The sequence below is a fragment of the Cebidichthys violaceus genome, unplaced genomic scaffold (genome assembly GCF_023349555.1).
Source record: "Cebidichthys violaceus isolate CVI_PGR_0920_01 unplaced genomic scaffold, fCebVio1.0.p SCAF_1, whole genome shotgun sequence".
In the NCBI taxonomy this organism is placed as follows: Eukaryota; Metazoa; Chordata; class Actinopteri; order Perciformes; family Stichaeidae; genus Cebidichthys; species Cebidichthys violaceus.
Window position 1 is genome coordinate 16,366,480 of NW_027176262.1, and position 13,699 is coordinate 16,380,178.

Genomic DNA, 13,699 nt, shown 5'->3' on the forward strand with positions numbered 1-13,699 from the left:
AATTAACATTCCAAAAGGTCCATATTGAGAAAATCTAGTCTAGCCTAGTAGTAGTAACAACGTCTCTGTGTAGTCAACAACTGTCAAATCAAATAAAGAAAGTACACATCAATTATATTGTAACAATTATTATTCTCAGTTTTCACATTTAACTTGATGGATTATAAATAATACATAGAAATACATAAATAAATGTTCTTCTCATTTCAAGTAAAATAAGGGCTGGATTAAAGAATAACTGACATAACGGAAAGCTTTTGAAAAATGTGCATCTTAAAATAAAGTACTTCATTTTAGAAAAATGAATTTCACTGAATTGCAGCTTTAAAGTCAGTTCATTCAGGTGTGAAGTGATGTCAATCAAAAAAGCCACTAGACACTAGACCCACAGACACCAGACCCACAGACACTAGACCCACAGACCCCAGACCCACAGACCCAGAGACACTAGACCCACAGACACCAGACCCAGAGACACTAGACCCACAGACACCAGACCCACAGACACTAGACCCACAGACACTAGACCCACAGACACCAGACCCACAGACACTAGACCCACAGACACCAGACCCAGAGACACTAGACCCACAGACACCAGACCCACAGACACCAGACCCACAGACACTAGACCCACAGACACTAGACCCACAGACACCAGACCCACAGACCCAGAGACACTAGACCCAGAGACACTAGACCCACAGACACTAGACCCACAGACACTAGACCCACAGACATCCAACGTTAGAGATCCCAGTAAGCGCTCTACAGATATTGAGCGTCCGGTGGAATCGGTAACGCCGGTGTTGTCACGAGTTTATTAACTGGTGGGACAATTTCCTCACCATGGCCTCCCTACCCTGAACAGGGCATGGCACACATGATATGCTCCATGGGTCCAGTCCCTTTAGCAGAGCCACGCCGACCAACCAGTAGGAGTCCCTAATGCCGCGACACAGCCGCGATCCCACGCTGGCTTCCCACCCACAATTAATGCTGACTCTGCTTGAGGTCAAGCTGAAGGAAAAGTGGGCAGGCTATGATCCGTGGTCCCTGTGGTGGTGGGCGAGTGCTTTATCCTGTGTTCATGTGGTTTCTATAGACCATCATGGCATTTCAGCTCCATCAGACACTTCACAGTGAAATGTGAGAAGTGTTTAAACCCAAAGAGATACAGTTACTTTTTAACCAAATTAGCTTTTTGGGTGCTTCACAAGTTGCCCTTGTAAAGGACTTTGTCTTTGCCAGTTTCTTTTCTCTGTGTGTGTGTGTGTGTGTGTGTGTGTGTGTGTGTGTGTGTGTGTGTGTGTGTGTGTGTGTGTGTGTGTTTTGTTCCACCACAGTGAGGCTGACGAGTTGAATACATTGCCGACTCTTGACGGTTCCAGTGGGGATCTGTTGACTTTCTGTGTGTGTTACTTCACAGAAGTTTTGATGTTGCTTGTGAAAGTTTTCTTATGTGAACACACAGTTCATTTGGTGCGCAGTTTTTGTATATCTAGTAGGTGTGTGTGTGTGTGTGTGTGTGTGTGTGTGTGTGTGTGTGTGTGTGTGTGTGTGTGTGTGTGTGTGTGTGTGTGTGCATGCCTGGGAAGAGATTAAGCTTTGGATCTTTGTCCCCCTTTTATGATTATTTCAGTTCATTCTTTCTTGCTGGGCTCGGGCCTGCCTACCAAAATGACTTTTCAAGGGCATTTGAGTTTCTCTTCACCACCCTGTCTCCCCGGAGGACTCGCTTTCAGCCACATCTCTCTGGGTAAATGGAAATTGTATGTAATTGATGAAGTTTGGCATTGGGTTCATTTCTTTGTGACTGTTGTAGCAATTCAGGCAGATTCTCATAAGAAGAAGAAGAGAACACTCATTAGTGGCTCTTCTAATGCAGCGCTGCATGCCACTGTATCATTCTCCTCTTAAGGCTTAGTCATCTGAGGATTTTCACTTCCTGCTCTCGTTGTGCATTTTTTTTTTTTTTGGGGGGGGGGGGGGGGGTAAAAAGCTGTAACTATATTGTAGAGATCAAGGGATTATTAAAAGATGAGATGTTTATAGAGTGATAATGAAGCAACTTTTGTGAGGGTGATTCAAACATTACTGTCACCCAAATGACATCATCACAAGGACAGAAGGTCCAGTGAAATGGAAGTACTGTGACATATTCTCCAGTGTTATACAGTGACAAGGTAACCTGACCACGTCATTGGAAACTGTTTGAAAAACGGCAGGCACTTTCAAAAACTACTTGCCAGGTGATTGGATGAACCATCTGTCAATCAAACTCTGGCCGAAGCCAGTCGGGAGAAGAGAGAAAACATATTTTCCATGGAGAAAAGCCTTCAGTGATGCATTATTATTTAACAGTCATTATTATTATTATGGCCCACTGTTCTTCTTGGCGAGACCCCCCCATGCAGCATTGAAGCGCTAGGATTGGCCGGGCGTCCATGGTACTGGACCAAGGTACTGGTAACCTTATTTGTTCAGGTCCTGTCCAATAGTCTATCCTTATCCTAACTACTCGAGGTTCATGCTTAACCAATCGTCTCTGCCTCAACCAGCTACGTAGGGCGGGTTTTCATGAAGAGCAGTGTGGGATTCATTATTACGCTTCAGTGTCGTTCTTTGTTCTTCTTTCAAAGAGGAAATACTCTCCAGTTCTAATAGAACGGATGCTATTGTAGCATCTATGCTAACCTCTTCAGGAGCCGCCATCGTTGGTTAGAACAGTCACCTCTCTGTGTTGTCTCTCACACCTAAGCCACGCCCCTAGCTGCCAGTAGGTCCTCACAGGATGCTGATTGGTCCGGTCTCTGGTTCACTGGACACCAATGCTTGAAGCCTGTGCTATTTTAGCCTACGATTCTCGCGTGATCTCCAGCTGCCCTGGTAATTTACAAGAGGGATTTAAAGCAAATCCTGTCAAAGCAGTTGATTGGACCGCTAAAAAGTGGTTGGGCTGCGAATGTAGTATGATACAGAGTTACAGAGGACTGTGGCAACACACACACTTCACCTTATCGCTGAAAGTTTCAGACAGATTGATGGATGGATGTCATGATATTATTGGTTGAAATTTGTTGGTACTAGCTTATGTAAGCATGTAGTGTATATATGCTTATATATTTGTGTATATGTATAATGTATATGTACTGTATATATATATATATAAAATCCACCCAACATGTCACCAATTGAGCCCCTTGATTGTGAAGCAGCAGCAGTATAAAAATGTTGGGTTGGCAGCTCTATTAAGGCTGCAGCAGAGTGAGCAGTAAACTGTGAGAGCAAATATCAGTTCTTTGAATTCTTTTGAATCCTCTTTGTGTTTAAAGGCAAGGTAAAAGAAAAAAATAATAGTGAGAATACAGTATTATTGATCAGAAACTCTTCCCAGTATACTCCATTATCTTTTCATTTGACCACACCATGCCTGACAGCCAGATCTTCTGTAAGCAGTCCTTCTTATTCTACAGGGTTCAGAATCTGCCAAACAAGCTGCTGAAAAATGTCACAGCAGATTTCAAACCCACTGGGTACCAAATCAGTATTGTCTGTCACTCCCAAATCTGTCCCACTCAATTCTCTGGTTTGGATTAAAGCTTTAATTTGTTTTGTGCTAACTCCTAGTTTTGTCGTCGACAAATGTCCATACTAGATTTAAATTTGCTCGGGCTCTTCATATTGCCATCACACAAAATCAATTAGTTTGTTCCTCCATCTAGTTTATTTTATTCCTGCTCGGGGGAACGTCGCCTGTTTCCTTCTCTCTCCCTGTCTGGGGGAGCAGCGTTCAAAGGACTCCGGGAAATATGTGTGGGGGGCGGATGAGAAAAGGGAGAGAGGAAGGGAAGCTGGAGAAAGAGAGACTGCCTCGCCATGGGGGAATAGACAAATAGAAGAGATCCACTGGCTGCTTTGAAGCCCTGCAGCCTGCCTCTCCTCTCTCTATCTCTTTGACATTCATGGCGAACAGTTGAGAGTGGAGGAGCATGGGGATTCCACTGCCAGCCAACCAACACTGAGCCTAATTAAATAGTTGCCTAAAGACAGAACCCCCCGCTTTCCCCCTCCTCCCAACTGGGAACAGGTGGGCTCAGGCAGACACTGCTGCTTGATGTCTGTGTCTGTGTGTGTGTGTGTCGAGGTGTAAAGGAGAGGTAGAGGGCACCCATGTCATTACAGTTTCTTCTGGATCATTTTAGGTGACCACTGTTACCCAAACTGTGAATTCATATTATTCATGTAGAAGGTGTTATTGACAGCTGTGAGTGTTTTACCTGCTGCTTATTGAATCATAATCGGCTGCAGTAAAATGTTTAGTGTAAGTAGGCCGAGCATTCACAGATTATATTTGTGCCTGTCAGTTTCCACCCACCTGTTTTAATGCACATTTTCAATTGGCATTAGTTGGAGAGCCGGTGCATCGATAAGAGCACAATGCAACTGGAAAAAGTTCAACAGAAACAGAATAAATAAATAAATCATGCCGTAGCTTTGACTTAAACATCTGCTGGAGCGCTACTCTAAAGTGGCAGCGGAAGAAAACATCAGAGACAGTGTTTGGAGAACCAACCAACAGAAATGTCTGCACTGCAAACCTCTTGAAACTAGTACCAAGGGTCACAGCTTTATGAAAAGTCAAAGTATCTGACCTTAAAAGTCGTGAAAAAAATTATATTATTATATTATTAAGCAATGAAGTTCATGAAAATAGATTATTTTTCTTTGAATTCAGCTCAATTTAGGAGTAAATAACCAGGATATTGTAACACACACCAGTTATGTCCTCTCAAGGAGGTCAGATCTCCTTACTGACATTTACAGTAACCAGGCTACTGCAGTGCATGTAAACATGTTCTCTGATTACCGTAGGAACCTGGCTCCTTATGTTCATTAACACACTGGATCCCTCATCCAGGAGGGCCTGTATGTAAATCGCAGCAGAGTTACCATAAAAGTAATGTGTATGATATTAAGTAAAATAAATTATTCTTTTTCTTTATTGTGTCATTTTTCACAACATTGGTGCAGAGATCTGCCTCAAGTCCAACTGTATTATAAGCCTAAATAATGTGAAGTATTTGCCTTTAACTTGTCCACCAGCTAAAAGGAAAAGACAAATATTTCTTAGACTGATTAGATTGATAGATTATTTTTCTTGGATAAGAAAAGGTCTAATTGAATCAACCTGAGATAAGATAAGTGGGAGATTGAGGGAGAAGTGTGGGAAGAGTTCAGATGAAGACTACAGCTGAATGACCCACATCAGTGTTTCTCAAGCTGCTGCTCTTTCCTTTCATCCTGCCACATGGATCTGTTCCTGTCCTCAGTCGTCTCCATGTGCTTTTAAACCAGCTACTGGTCAGAAGTCGGTTTCTGAGCTATTCGTATACTTCCACTTACATGAACATTTCTCAAAAAGAACTCCCGGCTCATCATGTTTGAAAAAGAGACCGCTTTGATTTGATGAGAAACATTTGTGTAATCAAGACCTCCAGTCATGCCAGCTTTTGCTGTAGAGAGCAATTTGTCCTAATTGTGTGTTATTAATGGCTCTCCAGATTACCTGCAGTTAGCTTCAACAAGCTGCCAGTGGAACATTGATGGGTTCATTTGAGCTTGAACCGTTACCAGTCTGTCTGAGATACGGCCATCAGCCAAAGTACAGCAAACTACTGATGCTTTTTAAACGTGTGATCACTAACCATGCTATTAAGCATCTCCTGTCTTGAAGAACATGGTTGAGAAAATATTTTCTTGATTTGATTCTACAATTGACCACTGTGTTGGAGATTCTGAATCAAAGAACCATCAGGATTTTCATTTCTAGTAAACTTGAAGTACTAGATTTGCTCCACACGTCTTATCTTAGAGGAGCCCTCGGACGGCTCAAGCATTTTAATTTGATTCACCTCCCACATGTTTGCTTGAGGATCTATGAGTGAACATTCTAACATATAGTAATAGTAACATACAATATAGTCCAGCAAGCAAAATTCAATTTAAAGATACCGTTGAACCAAATTTTGTCCTCACAACATTTAAAACAATCTGTTTTCCTGCCTACAAGTCACCATGTGACTCTCAACAGATAAACTCTGTGGGCCTCTTTGAAAAATAATAAGCTTTCTGCAGTGTTTTTCATTGAAAAGGCTGGACATGCTCGCAATGACTTGACTAATGGAAAAATTATATTTTCCATGATTTTCTTTTTGAAAATGTTGCAACATTTTTCCCAACCCATTTACAGTGATTGTTGGCGTCCACCATTTGATGATTGTTTTCCTGTCTCATGGCAAACTATTGTGGGTTTCACCACTTCACTAGCTCAGTGTCTCACTCTCTTATGTATGCTGCAGGTAGTGACCTTTCATTAAGGAAGTCCCGTAAAGACAGACACTCAACTAAGTTCTCTTGAAAAGCCTTTGTCACAGTATTGCAACCCTTTAGTTATTAAACAAACTGCAGGACACACACTTCCTGTTCTAAACAAATCTATTTCTCTCCTTCGCAGAATCAGGGTTTTAATAACTGACACAATTATGGCAAGTAGTAAAGTTAAGTGTCAAAACGTCCCAGGAGTGTGTGATATCACACTGAGGACACTACATCCATGCTTTTCTATAGACACATCAGCACATGGAGAGACCCTTTAGGTTACACTCGTAAATGCACTATGCAAATCCTCTTTACAGTTCTAATCAGGCCCTCTATTGTTGCATGTGTTGACAGATCCAGGATCTGGCCATCCGCTGCATCCAGAAGAACATAAAGAAGAATCGTGGCGTCAAAGGCTGGCCATGGTGGAAGCTCTTCACCACCGTCAGACCTCTGATAGAGGTGCAGCTCACTGAGGAACAGATCCGGGGCAAGGACGTGAGTACACACACACACACACACACACACACACACACACACACACACACACACACACACACACACACTACAGAGCAAAATCTGGACTAGCTCAGCTAACTCGGTTACATTTTTGGTGGATGCGCCAAACTGCATTTTGTTGACTAAACCTAACTTCCGGTGTAGACGGAAGTTTATTTTGAAGAGACACTATATGTAGCAAATGGAAAGTGACATGCCGTCCCTCACACGTCCAAACCTGACGCTAGAAGGGAACCTAGAGCAGGGGTCGGCAACCTTTGTGACATGGAGTGCCAGTTTGAAATTTTCTTATCATCTAGTGTGCCATTATCAACAATAACGCAAGGTTAAATTATGACACAAAATACAAAAACATTTCCAATATACCTGGAATTATATTCTATCCATAGAGCACATCTCAAAACAATAACAGTATATCTGTATTCTTAACAAAATAGCCACATCAACATTTCAAAGACATGAACAAACAGCTACACATTTAAACTAAAACTAAGTGTAGGCTGAGGCAACATCAAATGATCAGATGCCTACCAGACAGTCAGTGTGATCCTGGCCCTGCTTTGCTTGACTGAGCTCTGTGATCTGGGGCTTGTAGTTAGTTACTTTGAGATGCAAACATGCCTCAGAGTGCTCCGTTGTTAACTGACTGCAGGTGGGGCTGAGCACATGTGTGAGAACACCTGCTGACTTCTAGCTGATGTGGGAATGTCCTTTATTCGTGACTTGATCGTTTCTTTATTTGGCAAGCTTTCAAAAAGAGCATCTGACTAACTGAGAGTACATCCACATTACTCCGTTTTCGTTTGGAAACGCATATGTTTTGCTATGGTTACACTGAGCGTCCACACTACGCCGGCGTTTTCGAGCACCGTAAACGGAGGAGTTTAGAAACGATCCCGAAGCCGGATAACTTTGAAAACTCTGGGTAGCGTATTCGTGTGGACGGACGGAAACGCATAAGTTTGGTAACGATGACGTAGACACCCGCGATCGACCACCAGGTTAATTTAACGCAGACAACTGATTACAGGCGTTGCTGACCTTGTTGTCTTTACTAGCAGCTGTTGTCCAGTTAAAGTCTGCATGTCTGCGGAGGAAACAGCTGTTATTGTAGCGATCAGTGAGCGGAGAGAGGGAGAGAGACCCGCAGCGCTGTACGAAGACAGCGGACAGCGGACAGCGGACAGCGCGCTTGGTCACTCACTTTGATTTGAAATTCGCACGCCTGCAACCTAATTGACCAATGACCACACTCCAACATCAAGTGCACGCAGTGGTGTCCTCCGGGTCCTAGTGCCGACTTGTAAAGAAGCAGGACACAGTCACACATACAGGCAGTCAAACGCTCACAGACACGGAGGCAGATACTTTTATTTTGAAAACGGGACAGATAAAGTGAGGATCGTATTAACACTGAGGTGCCAGTGTGCCAGTGTTTATACCGCGGCGTGCCACCCGTGGCACGCGTGCCAAAGGTTGCCGACCCCTGACCTAGAGCATCATAGTTTTAAGCTTTGGGCCGCTGACCAAGCATCGGTATTTGATGAGTTGGGAGTGAGAAAGCTCTTGCACAAAAGGTACATATTAATAGGAAAGATTTTCTTTCATCCCATTCATTAATTCATATTAAAATAGACAGACTGGATTTACGAACGCGTTAACATTATTTCACTTTATGTGTGGTGGCTCTTTTTCTATTTGACCGGATTCAGATTCAAAGTATTTTCCCCAAAACATAATTTCAGATTTGTCATGACAATGCCTGGCTATTCTGGCACTCTAACTTTATTAGAGACAAATAGGATTTCTATTTTTATTGAGATATTTACAATTAATATTGTTTGATAATATAATTTAATCAATTAAACTGTATCATATCCATCATTGGATGTGCACAAGGAAAACACCCATAAGTACACTCCTACAATTAGCAAAGATGAGATGACGGTGATGAGTGTAATGAGTTTATATGCTGATTAATGCACTCCATCTGCTGTATCCTCACTAACATGTCTCTCTGCCATTAACTTCCTCTGTGTTTTCCCTCTCAGGAAGAGATCCAGCAGCTGAAGCAGAAGCTGGAGAAGGTGGAGAAAGAGAGGAACGAGCTGAGACTCAGCGGCGACCGCCTTGAGAGCCGGGTAAACACTCCGAAACAGACGTACACATGCACAGAGCAGGATTTGGGTTCATGTCCGAGAAGCATCTTAGAATTCTGAGAACCAAATGTAAAGAGTTGTGAATCTTTTCTCAAAAATGATTCTGATGAAGAGCTGTCTGCAGGGGTTAGCAGCTCTGTGAGTAAATCATTATGTCATTTTATTGTACTAGATAATAGGACAGGCTGTCCACATGTTGCTACAGCATCATCTGATGCCTCCTTTAGTCAGACCTACAGAATCCTCAGACCACAAATATAATGTCAACTTGGTGTGATATTACACCAGAGTTAGTTCTGTTGTTTGTGCCTATTATATATTTTAAACAGGAGAGTTATGTAAATTCATCCCTTGCACGTTGTCATGAACGGGGAAATAAGCTGTAGAGACTAAAACCAGTTCAGTACCCGGCCGTAAACACAATTCATCTATTTCTGCTGTAAAGTTAAGCATTGTAACATGGTGGTGGATGGGCAATGACTCAAGGGGCCGTTTGATGAACTGCACTTCATTGTTTAGCCCTCGAGGCTGCCGCTCATGTGATAGATCCCTAAGCTCGGCCTAGAACAAACACACACTCATTGACAACATAAATCTTCCAAGCTATACATCTATATATAACATATAGTATAAGCATACTTGACACCTGCTGTGTGTGTGACTGACTGTGCATATGTTTGTGTTCATGCGTTGCATCAGATCACAGAGCTGTCATCAGAGCTGGCTGATGAGCGTAACACCGGGGAGTCAGCCTCCCAGATGCTGGAGACGGAAACTTCTGAGAGGCTCCTCCTGGAGAAGGACATGAAGGACCTGCAGGTAGAAACACACACAGAAGACGACATGTTGTGAAGGAACACATTCATGTGTGTAGAATAAGAGAGTCGTGTTGTGTTCACACGCTGCACCATGAAACGGCTGCGATCTAACTCTTAAGCTGAGGTTTGATTAAAACTGTCACACGCCGTGGGACTAATGCACTCACTGTGCCCATTAATGCTCTGACCCATTCCTTCACTTGATGCTTTCTTTCAAGCAGAGTTCCATTAAGGCAAATGAAAATGGAACTGCCTTATTGTGATGGCAAATAGAGATGGATAACACTTTATAGCCCAATTAGCCCTTTAGCAGTAAGGTAATAAAGTTTTCTACAACACAGCCACATTCTGCCACTTCACAGTAACGTTTCATAATAATGCACATTGTAAAATGCAGTTTAATGTCTGCTCATTTATTTAATTTAACCATTAACCCTTTCAATGGACTGCATACATGGCAGGCAGTATTAAGATTACTCAAAACGACCTGAGCTTTAAATTCACTCAATACATCTTCTACCAAAACAGCAGGTCGACCAGTGTTGCGTTGACAACCGCAGCAATGAAGCTCACCATGCATTCCTTTCTACAAGCCTCTCCACCAGCTTTCTCTTCTCCTGTTCCCTCTGCCTATCTCATATCTACTCACACACACACACACACACACACACACACACACACACACACACACACACACACACACACACAGATTGACTGTAATTGTGAAATCATATTGTCAGGCCATTTCTCCACCACTGCCCTTCCCCAGCTCCCTCCACCATTTAGTTCACTATTTGACATTTTAGACGTGATTTCTTTCTGTGTTTTTATTGGGGGGTGGGGGGTGGGGGGGTCTATGTGGATGGGCTGCCTTCAAAGGCCCGGCTCATAGAAATATGGGATGGATGTTATTTTCTTCTTCTGTGTGTGAGTGAGGAGAGGCACAAGAGGGCAATGTGGGTATTCACACAGGGTTCATGTATGTTGGGAATGTTGCACTGGAATGGACCAGTACCATTCTAACTCATTCAGTAAGTCAGGAAAATAAGAGTTAAAAGTCCCAGTTAAATGTAATCACTGACACCATCATTGTGATGTGTTGAAGTGGGAGAAGCACAGGTGAAATGAATGACTTTGATGATGGCTGCATTCCATTTAGGTGAGTTAGTTAGCGCTCTGGCATGCACTAAGCATTAAGTGCACAGACACTTAATGCAACAGAGCCATTGTTAATGTTATTGTCTGAGCTTTTCCTGTAAATCCAAATGTCTGCCATGAAAAGGGTCTACCAGCTGCTTTTGGCTGCTGTCAGAGAGATTCTGGCTGAATACTGGTCTGGTCTCAGACCACTCCGCTTCAGTTCACCCATAGATAGTCTTTTCAGGGCAGTCTACACATTTTAAATGGGGTTGAGGTCTTTTCTCTTCCAAGCATATTTCTTGGCATTGTGGCCAAATACCTCTGTCTTTGTTTCATAAAACTCGTCTACAGAAGGTTTTTGTTCTGCAACAAACTTTTGAGTTTTAGGTGCCAAATTTGGAGCAGTGATTTATTTCTTGTTCGGTAGCCTAGAACAATTTTGAAGTCTTTTGAACCAAGTCAAAAAGTGTTCCCAGTCTGTCAAGGCTAGTATGGAGCTGTGGCCCATGACGAGTTTCTGTGTGTGAGGAATACCACAGTGTTTTCACTCTGAGGGTTATGAAGCGTTGTATCTTGGTTGTGTTACGAGACACATGAGCTGTTTCACACAGGTGACCGGTCTTATCATTTCTCATTAAGCTCTATGAGCATTTACCCAAAACCGTATTGGTATATATGGAGATCAGAACTGCGTCCATAGCAACGGTCTGTTATTCATAACAGATTATAGCATGACGTGGTTGACCAGTCAGAATAGAGTATTCAACATAGCTGTGTAATGATTAATTTGTGAATGAAAGTGCGTATGAGGTTTTATAAGTTGTTGATTATTCATGACAGTTTGGCAGAGCTAAAAAAGGCACAACTACACACAATATTGCATTTCTCAGTATTCCTCGATCAACAAGTCAAGTGTCCTCAGCTGTTTGCCTTCAGGTCTACAGCTCTGTGGAAGCCTCTCAGCTCATGGCAATGCAAAATGTCTCTTAGGATGGTTCAATTTCCTGACTTATGATCTGCACCAACTAGCAGCCACATATACCTACCAAAATAAAGGTTTCACAAATGATGTATCATGATCATGTGTCATGGTCAGTTCTTTCAAGAATAGAACATTTTACACACGACGTGTGTGGACACACTGAAGAACACACTGAGGGTCAGAGATAGCATCTTTTTTTAGAACAGACACTCTACATGCAGGCATGTTCTGGGCCGCAATCATCACAGCAGGATGGACTGACTGGTCTGTGGAGCTTTTACTCTCAGCAGGAGACATTTCCACGTTCTGTGGGACCCTGAGACTTAATGTGGTTCAGTGTCTCTGGTGTCTGATGTCCCTCTATTTGGCCTCCAACACGCAAAAACCTGCAGGACTCTTCCGTTAATCTCTGGAGGCATATGTGTTCACGTTGTCATAAAAAACGTTTCCTCTCTCTTATCCATCAGGCCAAGTTTGACAGCATGAATAAACAGATGGAGTCCATGGAGATGGAGGTGATGGAGGCCCGGCTCATCAGAGCGTCTGAACTCAACGGAGAGATGGACGATGACGACACAGGTCAGACACCATGTAGACTAGACAACAGATACAGTATTCATCAGCACAGCAGAGATTCTGATATGTATGTATGTTGCTCATGAACTACTACTACTGCTCATAATAATGGCCATAGTCAGACTGCTAAAGCTGCTGAACACCTCACAGGTGTTTCACAGGACTGATAACTTCTGTAAGTTGTGTCACATCTGTTGAGGTGGAACAACTTCAGCACAATAGCTGTGTTACATACTACAGTGCAAACAGACAGAAAATAGAACTACATTGACTGAGAATGATCCCATTCATGTTACAAAGGAAACCACCAGGAATGTGAGCTTGCTAGAAGTGTCTACCCAGTGGTCCGTCTGGTCTGAATGAGGGGGTGTCATTTTTTAAAGACTTTTTGAAAGATTTGTTAAGAACCCCACTGTCTAAAACAGTATTTTGACATTAACGTTTAAAAAAATGATGAATAATTGATAATTTTCTGTCAGTAAACAAATATATTAAATGAGTGTATTCCAGACATATAGTAACTGTGTTGACAGAAAGATAAAGTGATCACAATTACAATTCGTCTTTCAGAAACAGTAAGTGAACAATGAGTCAACAAACGTCATCAAACACTGAGTTGAATGTACACCTCTGACAGTCTCCACACACACTACTGAACTGTACATACACACACCCGCACACAGAGGTTACAAAAGTACTAATTCATTCCCAGACTGGGGTCTTCAGTGGTGCTGCAGGAACTGTAGGGGGGTGTCCGATCGATGCTTTGACAAAAGCCAAGAAAGAGCCGATGTGAAGAAGTACATTATAAATCGATCAGTTACAAGTGAGGAGTGAAGCGGGGATTCAGTTCCAGACGCCCTGCAGGCAGGCTGCCAGCTGTCTTTGTGTGACATGCCGACTTTGTAAATGTAGAATCGACTTGATGAAGTGTCTCCATGTTGCATTGTGCCGTAGCAGAGCTTCGACTCATGTGAACTGGCATTGTGACACAATCATTACTTGAAGTCCATTCAATATGTGTGGCCCGTGCCACATGGAGAGTCCTCAAAATAGTGTAGGTCTGACCTTGAGTACTGGAGCAGACTTCCTCAGTAAAGTAAGGGAGTTTGAAATAATGGAGA

At 42.7% G+C, this 13,699-nt stretch overlaps 1 protein-coding gene across 9 annotated transcripts in view; it reads left to right on the top strand.

Moving 5' to 3' along the window:
* The window catches only part of myo18ab (myosin XVIIIA b), a 133,720-nt gene that overhangs the window by 73,622 nt on the left and 46,399 nt on the right, over positions 1-13,699 (top strand). For all 9 annotated transcript variants that reach the window (XM_068712575.1, XM_068712585.1, XM_068712601.1 and 6 more), the window contains 4 exons: positions 6,736-6,879; positions 8,952-9,041; positions 9,759-9,878; positions 12,467-12,578. In XM_068712575.1, the coding sequence (XP_068568676.1) occupies positions 6,736-6,879; positions 8,952-9,041; positions 9,759-9,878; positions 12,467-12,578 (466 nt within the window). The remainder of the gene's footprint in view (positions 1-6,735; positions 6,880-8,951; positions 9,042-9,758; positions 9,879-12,466; positions 12,579-13,699) is intronic.